Source organism: Myiozetetes cayanensis, unplaced genomic scaffold (assembly GCF_022539395.1).
Source record: "Myiozetetes cayanensis isolate MyiCay16 unplaced genomic scaffold, myiCay2020 scf31, whole genome shotgun sequence".
Lineage (NCBI taxonomy): Eukaryota > Metazoa > Chordata > Aves > Passeriformes > Tyrannidae > Myiozetetes > Myiozetetes cayanensis.
Genome location: NW_026087533.1, coordinates 244,421 through 260,682, shown reverse-complemented (window position 1 = coordinate 260,682; position 16,262 = coordinate 244,421). Strand labels below are relative to the sequence as shown.

Sequence of the window (16,262 nt, the reverse complement as noted above, 5' to 3'; positions counted from 1 at the left end):
GAGGCTTTAGCTTTATGACTTACACAATACCCAGCCTCTTCAGGTTCAAAAGCATGTTCTAAGACCTAAATTGCAGTGGAGTATAGATGAAATGTTCCTGTTTGTGGGAGCAGCCAGTGTTGAAGTGTTGAAGTTGGAACCAAACCCCTGAAATACTTGAAGAGAGTGTGATATTTTTGAGACTGAGCTGAGGGCAGCTAGAGCAGACTTGGGCTCAGGGTCAAAAACCATTCACTGAGACAGTGTGGTGGAGAGGGCAGAGCCTGGCTATCAACAGTAGGAGTGTCCAAAAATCATGAGATTATCTGTATTGTGAAAGAATCCAGTGTGTAAATTAGCTGCAAGAGGGAAACGGAGGCAGCTGTTCGGCAATGGCTAATTTAGAATCTATTTAGAACCCTAAACGATGCCGCAAAGGGGCTGTGACTTTAGCATTGCTCTTTCAAGACCTTGGATTTTGAATTACTTTTATGTGAAAGTTTTGTCTAGCGTGAAAAGTTACTGCTACTCTGAAAAAAAGAGCTTTTATTTCTCATTAGCAATTAAACCAGTTAAACCCCACTAACTGCATAGCCTTAAAAAGCTGGATTAACACTCTGGGTCTTTTAGGTTTTGATGCAGAGGGGCTGCTCTGCAAAGGAGGCTGCGAGCCCCGGGTCAGAGCAAAGCTGATGCAGCAGCTGGGTCAAGCCCATCCAGGTGAGGTCTGAACAGTCCTCTACCCTCGGCTATCGGCGGGGCCTCCGCTGCCGCTCATCACCGTTATCTTAAAAGTTATTGATCCTGGAACCAACGGGAACAGCGCTAAGTCTCCGACCCCGCAGCCTGGTACAGCACCAGGGACACGGCCAGGGCTGGCGCAGCGGGGTCCGGTGCGGAGGGGATCGCAGGGGATCCCCTCCTGGGAGGGGATCGCAGAGCCCACCCCGCCCCCCGGGGGCAGCGCTGCCCCGGCGCCCGCCGCCCACCCGGGGCTGCCCTCGGAGGGACCGCTGCAGGCTGGGCCGGGGGCCCCTCGCTGCCCGACCCAGCCGCGGGCAGAGCACCGGCCCGGCCCCCGACGCTGAGCGAGCCGCCGCCACCGCGCCGAGGAGCGGCCGGGCCCCCGCGGCGCGGAGGAGAAAGCGGAGCGGAGCGGAGCGGAGCAGGGAGCGGCGGAGCGGAGCAGGGAGCGGCGGAGCGGAGCAGGGAGCGGCGGAGCGGAGCAGGGGAGCGGAGCGGAGGAGAAGCGCAGAGGGACGCGGGGCGCGACGGAGCCCGGCCGGGGCCGCCGGTCCTCAGGGCGGGCGCTGCCGGGCCGGGGGGAGCGGACGGCGCGGACGCGGGGTGAGTGCGGACGGCCGGGGCGCGGCCCGAGCGCTGCCGACGGGGCGGGCTCTCCCCGCGGAGCCCCGGCTGAAGTTGGTTCCCGGGGACGGATTGCCTAGGGCTTCGCCACTGTGGCCACGGGAGAAGCCCCAGGACCCGCCGGCGGAGGAGGGGGAACGGGGGCGAGGGGCAGGAGCTGGAGGCCGGGGCCTGCGGCTGCATCGCCCCGGCTCGGCGGGCGCCGCTGGGCGGGGCGGGCACGGCTCCCTCGCGGCGCTGCCCTGCGGGGCCCCGGCCAGCCCAGAGCGGGGAACCCCCCGGCACCGACACGGGCGTTTGTCACAGGACCAGAGGATGGCTTGGGTGGAAGGGACCTTTAGAGGTCAACTAGTCCCTCCCCTCTGCCACGAGGGGCATCTTCAACCAGATCAGGCTGCTCAGAGCCCCGTCAAACCTGACCTTGAATGTTTCCAGCCACAGTCTCTCTGGGCAGCCTGTAATGACCCTTTATGCCGTGTATCTGAGAGGGAGGCTTTGCTCTCATAGGCGATTTAGAGCTTTAAATGTGTATTGCAGGTCTCTTCCTCCAAGCACAGGGTGATCCTGGGTAAATGAAGCGACCACTTTAAAAGTGTAATTTTATGTGGATCGAGCTGGGGAAAGCTTTGGTTTACTACGGCTTGGATATTTGTCTTCTTAGGGTTATTCCATCATTATACCACACCGTCCAGGTTTGTATTCTGTGAGTGACTCAGCTACCTGGCTTCTTCCTCACTCCTGCTTCAGGTATGATGGTGTCCAAATGTCACTTCTGATGAGGTGCTAGCACAAAGTTAGGAGTTGCTGTAATGTTGTACTTCTGGAATCCTCACCTGTCCATGTGTATGTACCTGCTTGGATGCAGGCCAGGCTTTCCAGGACAGAGTACACTGTTTTCTCACATGAGCCAGTGGACCACCTGTCACTTGTTGCAGCAGTGATGAATGTGAACCACTTTTGGGATGAGTTTTGGTCCTGCAGCAAAGAGCAGGACACAGCCAGGGACAAGGACTGCATTGCCCTCCAGTCATGAGATAATCCTGAATTTTTCAGGATACTGCAGGCAGCAATGCTTGAGACTTGAACACAGACTTCAAGGAGAATAATGCTTCCCCAGACGGACAGTCCCTTTCCTAGCAGTGAGCCTGATGTAAACCCCAAGGAAGAAACTCCCTTTGCAAAACTAAGTGGACAACTGACTTCAGAGAGGTGGGACTGAACATGAGCCAGAGTGTGCCCAGGGGGCCAAAAGGCCAAGGGATCCTGGCCTGGCTCAGGATCAGTGGCAGCAGGAGCAGGGAAGGGATTCTTACCCTGCACTCAGCACTGGGGAGGCCACCCCTGGAGTGCTGTGTCCAGCTCTGGGCCCCTCAGCTCAGGAGGGACATGGAGGGGCTGGAGCAGGGGCAGCAAAGAGCAACCAGGCTGGGGAAGGGACTGGAGCACAAGTGCTGTGAGGAGAGGCTGAGGGAGCTGGGGTTGTTGAGATTCTATGATTCTGTGATTCTGTGACTACTTTGCTGGTAATTGTAACTTCCTCCTCACAGGAACTGTTGTCAGTGGAGTGTTACATAGATTATTCCAGAAAGCCATGCCTGGGATGTGTGAGGTTTCTCAAGACAAACTTGCTTTTGTTTTCATGTTCTCCCTAAAGTCAAGACAACATCATAACAAAGGATTTAGGCTGTACATCACACATGCTTCTCAAATAGTAAAGTTAACAAATATCAAACAAATAGTCAACCTGTCGTTTTTCATGTTGCTTGTAACATTTTCTGGTTTTCCCATTTACCCCCAAATCTGGATGATCTCAGAGTAACATCCTCACCAGTCATCACTCATTCATTTTCTTCTGATGTTATCGCACTTCTGATGGGCTGGTAATTGAGCACATGTAATGCAAGCATGTGTGAGTAAATGGCAGAGAATAAGGAAATTAAAAATCAACCCCACTGCTGGTTTGCAGCTTCCTTAGAAATCTGGGAAATGTATTTCTTAAACTGAGATGTCAAAATGTAGGAAGATGTGATGGGCCTGGCTACTTTCACCATCTAACACAAAGTTAAGCATGATGGCAGTGCACTGTCCTCACCTAAATGCAGAACAAAACCCAGTGGCAAGTGTCACTGTTCTGGCATGTACACGGCAAGTGATGCAGCTGTTTGCCTGGCTAGAGCTGTCCTACATACAGCTTCAAGGGGAACCAACCTGATATCAAAAGTCAGCATAAAAATTGACTGTTTTTTCCTCTGTCTTTGGAGTAGAGATTCCTTTGTGCCCTTTGGTGAGGCACTCAGAGATGCATGTAAAGAGAGATATCCCTCAGTGTGCACACAAGCCACGATCCATCCTCTGTGCCCAGAGGCACAGTGCAGGACTCAGGTTCCTTCCTGCCCATTATTGACCCTATATGAGCACAGAGATATTGTGCAGATACTTTCCCATCTCTAAGCTCATTGAAATTGGGGTGACTAGGGGAGTTTATTCTAAACCAGGGACAGAAATAACCAGCATCGTGGCCATAAACACTGCGGTCAAAGCAATAACTGTTCAGCCACTTTGCCAAGGCTGGAGAGCTCCTAACAGGGCATATGGGGGAATGCTATTTCATAGTGCCTTACAAACATTCAGGAACCAAAGGAACAAGCATTGCACTGTGTCTGCACCCTGGAAAGTGACCCTGAAGGCAGAGGAGTAGACTAAAGCTCAGAGTGCAGCGAGAGAGAAGGGCAGACATTGGTAGGGAGCAATGCTCAGAAAGCCAGTGGCATGTAGGAAAAGCTCATGGGGCTGAGCACAGTAGGGAGGCCATAGATACTCCCTACTACCAAAAACCCAGGCACCTGAACCCATGACACCTAGTGTGTCAGGAGAACATTCTAGTGCCTCCTACCTGGCACATTTATGGGGAGTTCCTTCCTCCTGTTCATGCTCTGAAATGGTGGAGATTGGGGGCTCTGTTTCCCCAGTGACATCCAGTGATGGTTGTTATAAGCAACTGTGTCATTTCCCACCACTCTCTGCTTGAAGGCAATAAAAATTATCTTAGTTCCTCTGCCCATGTGGAGAACCACAGCACCATAATGCTGAGTCTTGAGCTAGTTCCAGATATGAACTGTAATGTCTGCAAAACTTGCACTGTCTTGGGATTTTGTTCATTTTGAATTGGCTAAGTTTACACCATATTGCAGGAAACAAAATTTCTTCTGTTTTTTACCATCTTACACAGGATAGACCTGTCTAGGTCTTCTTTCCTGCTGCTTTGTTGGTTACAGGAAATCACACTACAGAAAGACTGTTTGACCTGTCCTTGTGACTTTCTGTGATGAACATTTCACAATGCCCCCAAGCAATACTTTAGGTTTCACTGCTCTTACTATCTGCAAGGTTTTCCTTATGGCTTAGTGTTCCTTGCTGTAGTTAAATCCCTATCCCTTTCATGGTACTAGTCACAGCTATGAGGAACAGACTATTCTTTACTGTTCTGCAGGCTTTCATGCATAGAAAGACTGTTGAACCTCTCCTTCAGCCGTGTCCTTTCATACAGTTTATTCCCATACATTTTCTTTTCTGACAATTCCTGCTGCTTTCCTCTGATCTCTTCCTACATGGTCCATGTGTTCTTGGGAACAGTGCCCAAAGCTGAATGCAGGGCTGTCATTTGGCCTTGTTCAAGGTGAGCAGAAGAAGATCTATTCAAGGCCTTATTCCTAGTTACACCCTGCCAGGGTCTTTGCCATTTTGCTCAGGTGCAATGTCACTGGCTCTGCTGATGGTGCAGGTTGGTCCCACGCTATGCAGAGCTTCTCCTGAGCTGTTTATTCTCCATCCCCTGAGGTAGCTCCACTGGTTAGAGCACAGTACTAAAAACACTGAGGTTGTGCATTTGATCCCCACTTAAGAGTTGGACTTGATAATGCCTGTCCCTTCCAGCTCAGAATATTCTGTGATTCTGTGATCACACAACAGGGCAGCTGCTCCTTTCTACCTGAACTAAATACCCTGCTCTTGTTCTTAAACTCAAATTTAACCTTAATTCTGTTTTCTAGTGTTCTAGAACCCCAGAAATGTCATTCACCCAAACCATTACTGAAAGTACCAACTACTGGTCCTCCTTGTTCCCATCACAGTAGAAATTGCCAGTAGAATTGTAGAATTGCATGGTAGAATGTTTCATCCTCCTTGCTTGTAGGTAAAATCCCTATGTGTTCCCTCACACACTACCTACATCTCAAGGTCATTCAGGCAGAAGTTCTTCTCGTTTTCTTCCTGAATTGCCTGCAGGACAAAGGGTAAAATGACACAGGGTGCTTCTTTCAAGAAGTGTAAACCCTGTTTCTGCGAAAGTGCATTTTAAATTTATTTACCAGGTGAGGAAGTGCTGCAGGAAAGGTCAGTGTGCTGCCTTCCGAAGCTGTCTCACATCCTCTCTGTTGGCAATCAGGGGTACACGCTGATTCAGTGTCTATAGTTAGGCAGATCAATTGGGATCTGTCATCATAGCTTGTATTTTTAAGGCTTGATTGTTGCAAGTGCAAGTATTACCACATCAACCAATGCCTTTCAAATCCTCTACAGGCAATCCTGTAAGATCCTTTCTGGAAAAAATATAATTCTTCTTGACTTCTGGACTGGAGAAGAGGTCAGGTAAGGAATAATGGCCAAAATGTAAAAGTGAAACTTGATTTATATGGATGGCCCTGAAAAACCTTAGTGGACCACTGTGCTGATGGATAAAGTCTCATAGGAAGGGCTGAGCATGCTGAAACAAAATTAAATAAAGCATCAGTGGGAGAGCCACAGAGCACAGTGGAGTGCTGAACCAAGCAAGGACAATTTGGATGAGACTCGCAAGAAGTTTTTCTTCTTTGCGTGTCTTTCCAGCAGCTATCATTGTAGATTCCAGCTGATTTAAAAAATACCAAGGTTTGAGCACTGAGGACTCCTTGAATGCACTAGGGCTTTTCCAGAGCACTAAATATGAGCCTTATTTCCATTGCTCCACTGGATGAATGCAAATATTTTGTTGACTTAGGAATAAAGGTATTAAAACATCATTAAACACTTGAGTCTAAACATCATTAAACCTGAGTCTAAAAACAGTCTAGAGATGCTCTCTAGGAATTTGTAACAACCAGTCCCCATTCTTTCCAGTACTTCAGTATTTTGGAGACCCTGACTGATTTCCTGTCCCTGCTCCAGCTCTCCTGCCATCCACCACTGCTTCCAAGCTCCAGGCAAGGCTGATGGGCTCAAATTGGGCTTTTACAAGGTGGGATCACTCCAGGCTTCCTTTTTCGGAACTGAAAAGAAATGGGCACCATAAGAACAGCTTCTAAGACATGAGGAGAAAGTAATTTCCACAGAGGGAGCCTGAGATGATCAGCCACTCTTCAGAGTTTCTATATCAGTTAGCCCATCCAGACCAATCGTGTCGCTGCCTGTCCCAGATCCCACCTTACAGGCACCTGGACGCAGCTGGCATTACAATCTCACACCACCTTGTATTTTTTGGCACTTAAAATTCCACTGTTTTCATGGCACCAAATAATAATGGAAGATGAAAGAAAGAATTAATTGGAGATTTTGCACTGTGTGTGTTTGCATTGTGTGTGTTTGTTTATGGCTGAGGGAGTGAAGTGCTCCAGGCAGTGCTGCCTTCAAAGAACTTATGGTTACCTACTGTAGAGTCTGGTTTTGCAATGTAGTATTTACCAACATTACTGCTCCTAAATCCCAGCCTGTCTCTTTGATAGGTAATATTTAGTTATAACAGCATTTGTAACTTGGTAGTTAGCAATGAGTCAATTGCTAATCCATGGTAGCTGTGTATAAATAAAAGTAAGAGAGGAAAAATACCAATACTTCCTTGAAAGCTGAGCAGAAATAGAAGGTGGGAAGAAGGCAGCAAAAGTGTTAAACATTGCCAATATTTGCTTGCCAATTACTGTAGTTGCTTATTTAAAATGAGAAATGTTTTCTCTCCAGTTTCTCACACAGAGTGCTGTTCTCCATGTCAAAGAAACAAAATGCCTGATTTACCTGGAAACAGTCAAAATAATCGTGTCATTAGAGGTTCAGCCGTGCTGCAGGAGCCGTGCTGGAGCGAACACTGCGGTGTCAGGTGCACTTCTTCAGAAATATGAACTCTTCCCTCGTGTAGCAGCTCCCCTCACAGGCAGGAAAGAGAGATGCTCAGCTCTAAAGGGCCTGGCTGCTGCTGGGGCTGACCAGAAATTCAGGTGCAAACAGAATTTACAGACTGTACCTCTCATTTCTTCAGTGCACTATGGCATTGCCTGGTTGTTCTGCCCGGAGCTGCATCCTGATGTGATTGTGATCTGTGGATGGGCAGATTCCTGGAGCTAATTCTAAACGTATTTCATGATATTTGAACCGGGCTTTTGTCTCCAAGCTGGACACCACAGCTACTCTATTCTCCATGCTTGAGTCAATTGTCCCAAGTCTGCAAGAAATTATTTAAAACTTGCTCCCTTTTTTGAGTTCTGCTCTGAAATGTGCCTTTATAGGGGTGCCTCCTGGCTGGAGTGCCACCTCCTGTCCCAGGGGGTGCCTCCTAGCCACCTGCTGTTAGCTCACACTGGGAGCAGCTTCATTGCTGGTCGTGCTTTCAGCATGACAGAATAGACCTGGTCTGTTTACGTAGGATTGCAAATTCTATGTGCAAAAAGTGATAATCAGTTACAAAATGGATTTTCAGTAGTTTGCTAAACTTTAGCTCTGTTCTCAGCCATCCCTTTGCAGTTCCCCAGCTTCAAGGAAAGAGAATGAATCTCCTAATTCCTCTAACTTTGGTATGAACTTGAGGGAAATGTGCAACATATTAAGGGACATTTTATCTTGTTCTCCTTTTTTTTATTGTTCTATTTAGTGAAAGAGTAAATTTCTGTATTTTCATTTCAAATACCTACTTTGTACACACTATTTACCCCCCTCCAGCCCAGTTCAGGGTGCACCAAAGCCTTCTCTTTGCAGCCCAGCATCCTCAGAAAGTGCATCAGCAGTCTGTGGGAGTCGCCCCACTCTCCAGTAATGGCTGTACTCCAGAAAGGACAGAAATGTGCCAGGACTTTGTTTACCCTTGGGATTGAGCATCCCTGGCAATCTGAGTGGTCTCTGCAGCTCCTGCCTGGATCCCACACGATGGCACTCATTGCTAAGGAGCTCGTGGTGCCCCCCAGCTTCCTCCTGCCTGCCAGTGTTCTGCCTTGGCACACCCACAACTCAGTTTTTCCTCCTAGGGACCCTACCCTGCCACCTTGCCCTTCCTCTGTGAGTTTAACTGCAGAGCTGGGATGCAAAACACCTTTTCTTAAGAAGTACCTGGTTTTAAGTGAGGACCCTGAACAGTGAAGCAGTCCCAATGCTATCACCAACAACTAAAGTGTGTCTTCTTTTCACATTGCACATGATCTTTCTTCACCTTCCAGCCCCTGAGCTGAGCTTTCTGCTAAGTTAAGTAGCACTGCACTGTCTGAAATTGTCTCTCCATTTAAATGCTCTTTCCTTCTTTCTGATTAATGAAAAAGAATCTCTCCAGGTTACCAAGACATTATTACACATCTCCTTACCTCCTGGACCTTCCAGGAACTACTGAGTGTGTGGACACCGGGATCAAAAGGTCCTTCCCATGCAACTTCCTATACTGTTGGTATATACTGAGGTATATAAATGAGAGCCACAATCAGCCCAGATCAAATTTGGGATGCAGGAGGGAGGCAGCTGCAGAGGGCAGTCCTGGTTTCTGTGGCCTTGCAGTCAGGACGTTCTGTTCTGTCCCTGCTGGTTACAGAGGAGGCTCTGGTGACTGTGCTGCTTGCTGTGGTTGTATCATCATGTTTCTTCACCCCAGGGTCACTCTGTGCCTTGGTTTCTCATCATTCTCACTGCACAGCTCTATAGTTGCCCAATCCTCCCTCAGCTGCCACACCTGCCTGTTGCTCAGTGCAGGAGTGTGGACAATCCACGGGAACAGTAGTGGGGATAAACTACTGGGGACACCAGCATGGATAAACTGAGGACAGGCGTGCTCTCCTTTGCTCTGTGTGGCTCCTGACTGCTCTTTAGGAAGCCTCACCTGCAAGCATCTAAGACAACATTTTTTTGCTCCAGCTAGGCATTGTCGTCACACATGCTGTGCTGTGAAAACCTCACTCTGGTTGGCTCTGACATCATCTTCAATTTATTTCAGAAACTTTGAAGTGAAAAAAATGCCCACAGTCCATGGCCAAGAGCACCAGGTGAAGTCCAAGAAAAGATGAACCAAGGACAGTGCTGATGCAGCCAAAGCATCTGAGAGGATTCCCGTCCTGTGAAATGTGGGTGACAAACCTGCCATGCCCTGCCCGGGGGGAAAGGGCCAGAGGGCTGGCAGGGGCTGATCCACACTGTGCACACAATGCCTGCAGGCACTGAGCGCTGGCCAGGCTGGCTTGGAGACAATAGTGCTGTCTTATCTACAAGTGATAACATCACCAGTATTAAGGAAACTTCCCTGTCCGACCTTCCAGGAGCCCCCCTGGCACTCACTCTCACCACCTGAGCTGGGACTCAAGGCCCTTCACAGCTGCTCCCCCATCCTCACACAGTCAGACCTGGTTTTCTCACCGGCTCCCCCCCAGGTTTCCCATTGTTGAATCTCAGAGGTCTCGATCCTAAAAGTCATTTGATCCTGGTGCAATAGCAAAATAACAGAGCTGGTGCCTCTGAGGAGGGACCAGAGCAAAGAAACCCCTGGGCTTTTACCCTCTCACAGTCCAAGCACAGGAAAGTCTGGGGGTTGTTGGCTCTGAGTGTCACCTCCTCTGGCTGGGACAGGTCCAGGGCCCTTTGCTGTCCAGAGGGTTTGCAGTTCACAGCCTTTGGCCTTGGGCTCCTGTCCCACGGAGCACAACCTGCAGCACCACTGCAGCTGCACCCCGAGCTACTGGCACTGGATGTATTCCCCAACAACCAGGTTCTCCCAGTGCTCCCAGTGCTCCAGAGCCCTGGAGCTCTGCCCAGGCAGCTCCTCCCGTCCCTGCTCTCAGGGAACTTGCCGGGCAGCCTTTTCCTCCCCCTGGGCTCTGGTGGTTCAGGGGGTGTGTGTGCATTTGTGTTCCGCTGTCTTTAATAGGCAGTTATGTGCAGGGCCTTATACTCAATTTAATGACTGCTCAACATCTAATGTTAATTTTTCAGTGTCTGTAGTTTATGCAAATGTTTTTCTTTTTTTTTTTTTTTTTTTTTAGCAGGAAAATTATTTCCCTCTGTTCAGCATTTTTTAGTTGAGTAAAAGATAATTTAATTGAAATGCTAAATTATTGGGAGTATGTTCATTTTATCTAGATGGTAGCTTTTTCTGAGTACAGGATAAATACCTGACTTGGAACATTATTGTAAACAATTTGTTCTGAGACATCACTTAATTAATTCACTAACTCAAGATATGTTAACACATTATTTGGTTTCAGTAAGACTTTCTCCCAGTGTGGGAGTGTCCAGTTTACCAGTATGTTAAAGATTAATAATTCATTTGAACTCTAGACTAGTTCATTTCACTGAAAATGCCATGTTTCACATCAACTTGTTTTTTTCCCATGGTGATTGAGAGGTGTTGGAAGCAGTAGGACTACTAATAGGCTTGTTCATGTACAGGTGGGTGGGTGAGATGCACTTCCCTTTAGTTCATGTTGCTGGAATTATTCTAACACAGAACAAAGGCTGATAACATTATATGGAAAAGGCTCGATAACACTTTTCTCAGTAACTGAAATCAAGATTGGCTTTAGTTTTTAAGAAATACAGTCATTGTCTTTAATATTGCTAATCAGTCTGTCTGGTGGTTTTGGTTTAACTTTTCTCCTGTGTGGGATGTGCAGTCAGCCCAGTGTTCAAGTAAGAGATTTCTTAGGCTCTGTAAGATAGCTCTGAAGTGAACCATTACCGTGTCAGAGAGTTAAAGGGATGCTAAAGCTGTGGAACAAAATAAACCCAGAGAAGATAAAGGAAATTTCTCACAGAGAAACTAGATTAACTTCAGCATCCCTGTTCACTAAAGAGAAACTGGGGTATATTTATAAGTGGATTCTTTTATTTCTGGCCAAAGGGAACAACAACATAACTTCACTATGAGACAGTGCTCAGCTAGAGAGTTCAGTGCAACTCCAGATCCAAAGTGCAGTGGGATCAGTGGGAGCCTCAGCCTCTACTTCAACTCCCTTTGCACCTGCCAACTGCAGGACAACCGCTGTGGTGTCACTTCCCAAAGGGATCTGGACAATGCTGAGCCGTAACCCAACATCTGTACACATCTGTACACATAGCCAGTTGGCAGCAATTACAATGAACAATAGTATTACTGTGCACATAGTAAATATGGTGTTCTGGAGAACAGTCAAAGTTCAGGTTGTAGTGAAGGTAAGTTATGTCTCACCAATCTGTTGAAGTAATTAAGAAAAGCAGATGAGTATATGGAGTGAGTGAAGTTCAACCAGTATAATTACTTAGACTCTCAAGAGACTTTGAGTGATCTGGAAAGTACATGAATAGTGGGGTGATGACATGTGATGATGAAACGAAGGTCTTCAGAGTAATAAAGACAAGGACTGGCTGTGCAGAGTTGCAAAGAACCTTAGTTAAAAAGTGGGAGAAGAAATATAGTGCTCATAGATGTGAAAAGTGAGCTGACAGGGGAAAAAAAGCTGATATTACCAGTCAGGGTATTTGGAATTATATTAATTGGGACTGCTCTCTGGAAATGTCAGATCAGTGCCATGCAATGATTCAAAAAGCAAAGTAAATTTCAGGAATCATGAGGAAAGAAACTGAGAACACACCATTATGCTGCAGTATAAATCTGTGGTGTATCCACATCTTCAGCAACTGTTTGTGGTTCTGGTCTCTGTCTCCAAAAGAACATATCAGTGTTGGCAAAGTGTCAGGAAAAGGCAACGAGGTTGAGCTGAATGTATAGGCCATTGTCAGAGACAGGATTTGATGGACTTCAGCCACCATAAGCATTTTTATGTTCAAAAATTCTTGTACTTGCACCTTTGCTCAGTGTCACAAAAATGGTTGTTAGGAAGGGATCTTCCCCTTCCTGGAGAAAAAAAAAACAAGAAAGTAATAGTCTATGAAATAAGAGACTCATGTCCGACTGGAAAAGTACACCTCAAAAGAAAAAAGCATCTGTAAAAATCAATTTAACTCACAGAAGGTGGTTGTTTATAAAAAAATCAAGCACACCAAACTGAAAAGTGTTGTTTATGTTAGGATTTGGGAGCTTAAGAGAGGCTGTTTGACATCAAAGTGCTAATGATTCATGTGGAATATATGCTGCTCTTGCTCCACAGATTTCCAACCAACCGACTGTCCGTTCTCTGCTGGATGCACGAATCTGTACCAGTGATGACTGAGAGACGCATTTCTCCTGGAGGACTGGGAGAAGGCTGGCCTGATGATTACCTGCTTGGAGAAGTTGAGTGTCTCTCTTTGTAGCACTCATAGCACACTGCAAAGCCATTCATGGCCCACATTCAGGATGCCTTTCAAGAAGGGCTGGGCTGGCACAATGTAAGTAATTCTGGTACTCCTGGGTGGAAGTGAGTGAAAGGCCTGAAGGAAATCTGTCCTAGGATGTTTTCTTCAGGTTTGTAAAGACTTCAGGTTACACTAAGTGAATCCAAGGAAAAGTATGGAAAGCCTGTAGATTGCATGCTGTGCTATAATGTGTGCCAACACACTGAGTTCTGGTACCTAACATCTGACTTCAGCATTCAAAGACTAAATGTTGAGAGAAAACTGAATGGTCTGGAGAAATAAATAAAAACAAAGAGCTGTACTCTTCAAAAAGAAGTCTTGATTTGCAAATCTGTCAGAAATTATATCTACAGAAAGAATCCACACTGTATTGTTTTGTATCTTGAGTACTCTACTAATAAAGTGTCCCTTGTAAATACCAAAAACATGACAGTCAACTATTAGAAAGGGAAAATACTCTTGAGGGCAGCTTTATCCCAAGCAAAGGGACATTAACTACGTGCCCAGATGTTTGTGTTCTGTCTCTCACCCTTCAGTATTGATTTGCAGCTTTGCAGAAGGTTAGTTCAGAAAAAAAGACAAAGTCATCTTCAAGATGAAAATGAAACCCACCTGAGTTCTCGTCACTTAATAGTACTGCTGGCATTGTTGTCCACCAGATTGATATCTGGATGATAATGTTAACATTTTGCTTTAACAATGATGTCATTGATGTGATGTGATGGAAGATCTTGTTTCAGAGAATCCCTTGTGCTGTGTCAGCTGAAGTTTTCAACATGTTAATATTTCTTCAGTGTTGGACTGAAGTATGAAAAGTTCTGTTCCATCAAAAAAAGTGAGCATCTTTCTTCATTGTCCTAGAAAGATTACACTGGAAGGTGAAATCAGAGCAGAGGATGACTCAGTACAACCATTCAGCAGAGTTCTCTCTCCAGAGCTCAGCAAATAAGTCATTAAATTTCACTGAAACACCACTGGCTTGGGATGAAAGGACACTCTTAGGGCTGAAGATTTCCCTGTCAATCCTTCTGTCTGTTATAACTTTGGCAACAATCCTTGCAAATGTTTTTGTTATTATTACAATTTTTCTAACTAGAAAGCTCCACACACCTGCAAATTACCTCATTGGCTCCTTGGCAGTGACTGATCTTTTAGTGTCTGTCCTGGTCATGCCCATCAGTATTGCTTACACTGTCACCCACACGTGGGCCTTTGGCCAGGTGCTGTGTGATATCTGGTTGTCATCAGACATCACCTGCTGCACAGCCTCCATCCTCCACCTCTGTGTTATTGCCCTGGACAGGTACTGGGCTATCACAGACGCTCTGGAATACACCAAACGCCGCACTGCTGGCCGAGCAGCCCTCATGATTGCAGTGGTCTGGATGATTTCTGTCAGCATTTCTGTGCCCCCATTTTTCTGGAGGCAAGTGAAAGCTCACGAAGAAATTGCAAAGTGTGCTGTGAACACAGATCAAATTACCTACACAATCTATTCCACTTGTGGAGCTTTCTACATCCCTACTGTGCTCCTCCTGATATTGTATGGTAGAATTTATGCAGCAGCTCGATCCAGAATTCTGAAGCCACCCTTGTTATGTGGGAAACGTTTTACCACTGCACACCTGATCACCGGCTCTGCGGGCTCTTCTCTCTGCTCCATTAATGCCAGCCTCCAGGAAGGGCATTCCCACTCAGGGGGATCCCCCATATTTATCAATCATGTTAAAATAAAACTTGCAGACAGTGTCCTGGAAAGGAAAAGAATTTCTGCTGCAAGAGAAAGGAAAGCCACCAAAACTTTAGGCATTATTTTGGGAGCTTTCATTTTCTGCTGGCTGCCTTTTTTTGTCATGTCCCTAGTCCTACCCATTTGCCAAGATGCCTGTTGGTTTCATCCCATCCTACTGGACTTTTTTACCTGGTTGGGTTACCTGAATTCATTGATCAATCCAGTCATTTATACAGCTTTTAATGAAGAATTTAAACAGGCTTTCCAAAAACTAATACTTTTCAAAAAGTGTTCATCTTGAGGCTCTCCCCTCGTGTTACTGACCCTTGTGTAATCTCATAGCCTACCTGAAACTTTCCATGCTTTTATTCCTAAGGAACAGAGTGGTAATTGCCAGCTCTGCTGCTCCCCCGTTCTGTGCATGTAACTGGGAACTTCTCGCCAATTCAAGACTCTCTGTCTGGAATTCTGCATCCCATAACAACTTGTCCGTGGTCTCTGCAGTGATCATGTGTGTATATAAGATCAACAACACATCAAATAAGCTTTGTAACAAGGGAAGTGCAAACAAGGGAGCTGGGCTTGTGTGAGGAGGTGACACATTATCCAATTCTACCATGCTTTGTAACCTGGTGGGAGGAAATTGTGCATGTGTTTGCAGGATGTCAGTATTTCTGCTGTATATTATTAATCATGTATGTAGGCTGAGAAAGTTTCTGGAGAGCAGGATCTGATATCTACATTTTCTGTGGCCTGTATCATATCCCCATGAAGCTGATAAGAGCTGTAACTTTTTCAGAAGTTGTGTGACACAGCCTGGCTATAACCAGCAGCAGGGCAGAGAGGCATGTAAGTTATATGAATATTTCACAACTGCTGCATTTGAAGCTATGTTTTTGGTGCACTGCAGAAAGAAGACAATTTATTTGAGGCAATTTTTACACATTTTATCATTAGTAGAATAGCCAGTGCAGAAATACTACAAAATAAATAGCATGAAAATTATTGAGAAGTACCTCGATCTTATATTTTTATTTCATTTTTTTGCATGCACAAACTGAAACAAGAGAATATGGTTAGTGCCAGTGTGGAATGAAAACCTCAGAAAACATCCAGGAGCTTTGCTCCTCGGTGACAAGAAATGGGAATTTAGAGAGGAGAAAATGAAGTGACACACTAAGGAAAATTTTCTTAGTAATTAAGGTTGTTGGAGTGGATGGACCATCACTGTCTCTGGAAGACTTTAAGTAGTGGTCAAACAAACATCTGTCAGGAATCATCCTGTCAGAACCCTCTGCTGGGGCTGCAGAGGGTGGAACTTGATTTGCCAGATGGGAAGCACACATTGCTTTGAAAGTTATCCCATACTCCTTCTGACTGCCCTTCAGTCTCTCAACCTGCCCCCGTTCATCTCCACCATCCACTGCTGTGGCCATTCCAATACACTCCACCACAGCCCAGGTCCCCCACAGCTTTCAGCCCCTCCTTTGATTTGAGGCACAGCCTCACAGCTTCTCCCTGTTGCTGGTGCCTCTGCTGAGGACTGGACCACAAAGTGATGGCCTGGGACCACCTGGATGCTGCAGAGACAAGCAGAGCAGTTGCGTGGTCACAGAACTGTAGTCTTCTCCCTCACAGTATT

General features: G+C 46.4%; 1 protein-coding gene across 5 annotated transcripts; it reads left to right on the top strand.

The window, feature by feature from the left end:
* The first annotated feature begins 1,202 nt into the window (after window positions 1-1,202).
* Window positions 1,203-15,635, top strand: HTR1D (5-hydroxytryptamine receptor 1D). 5 transcript variants are annotated; one of them, XM_050326216.1, is made up of 5 exons: window positions 1,238-1,326; window positions 5,926-5,994; window positions 7,336-7,471; window positions 9,560-9,686; window positions 12,702-15,635. In XM_050326216.1, exon 5 carries the CDS (start codon window positions 13,785-13,787, stop codon window positions 14,919-14,921), a length of 1,137 nt encoding a protein of 378 aa, XP_050182173.1. In that variant the 5' UTR covers window positions 1,238-1,326; window positions 5,926-5,994; window positions 7,336-7,471; window positions 9,560-9,686; window positions 12,702-13,784; the 3' UTR covers window positions 14,922-15,635. The 5 variants fall into 5 exon arrangements, with proteins under 5 accessions (XP_050182172.1, XP_050182173.1, XP_050182175.1 ...); XM_050326215.1 differs by lacking the exons at window positions 5,926-5,994; window positions 7,336-7,471 and having other exon boundaries at window positions 1,203-1,326; XM_050326218.1 differs by lacking the exons at window positions 1,238-1,326; window positions 7,336-7,471.
* Window positions 15,636-16,262: the final 627 nt, after the last annotated feature.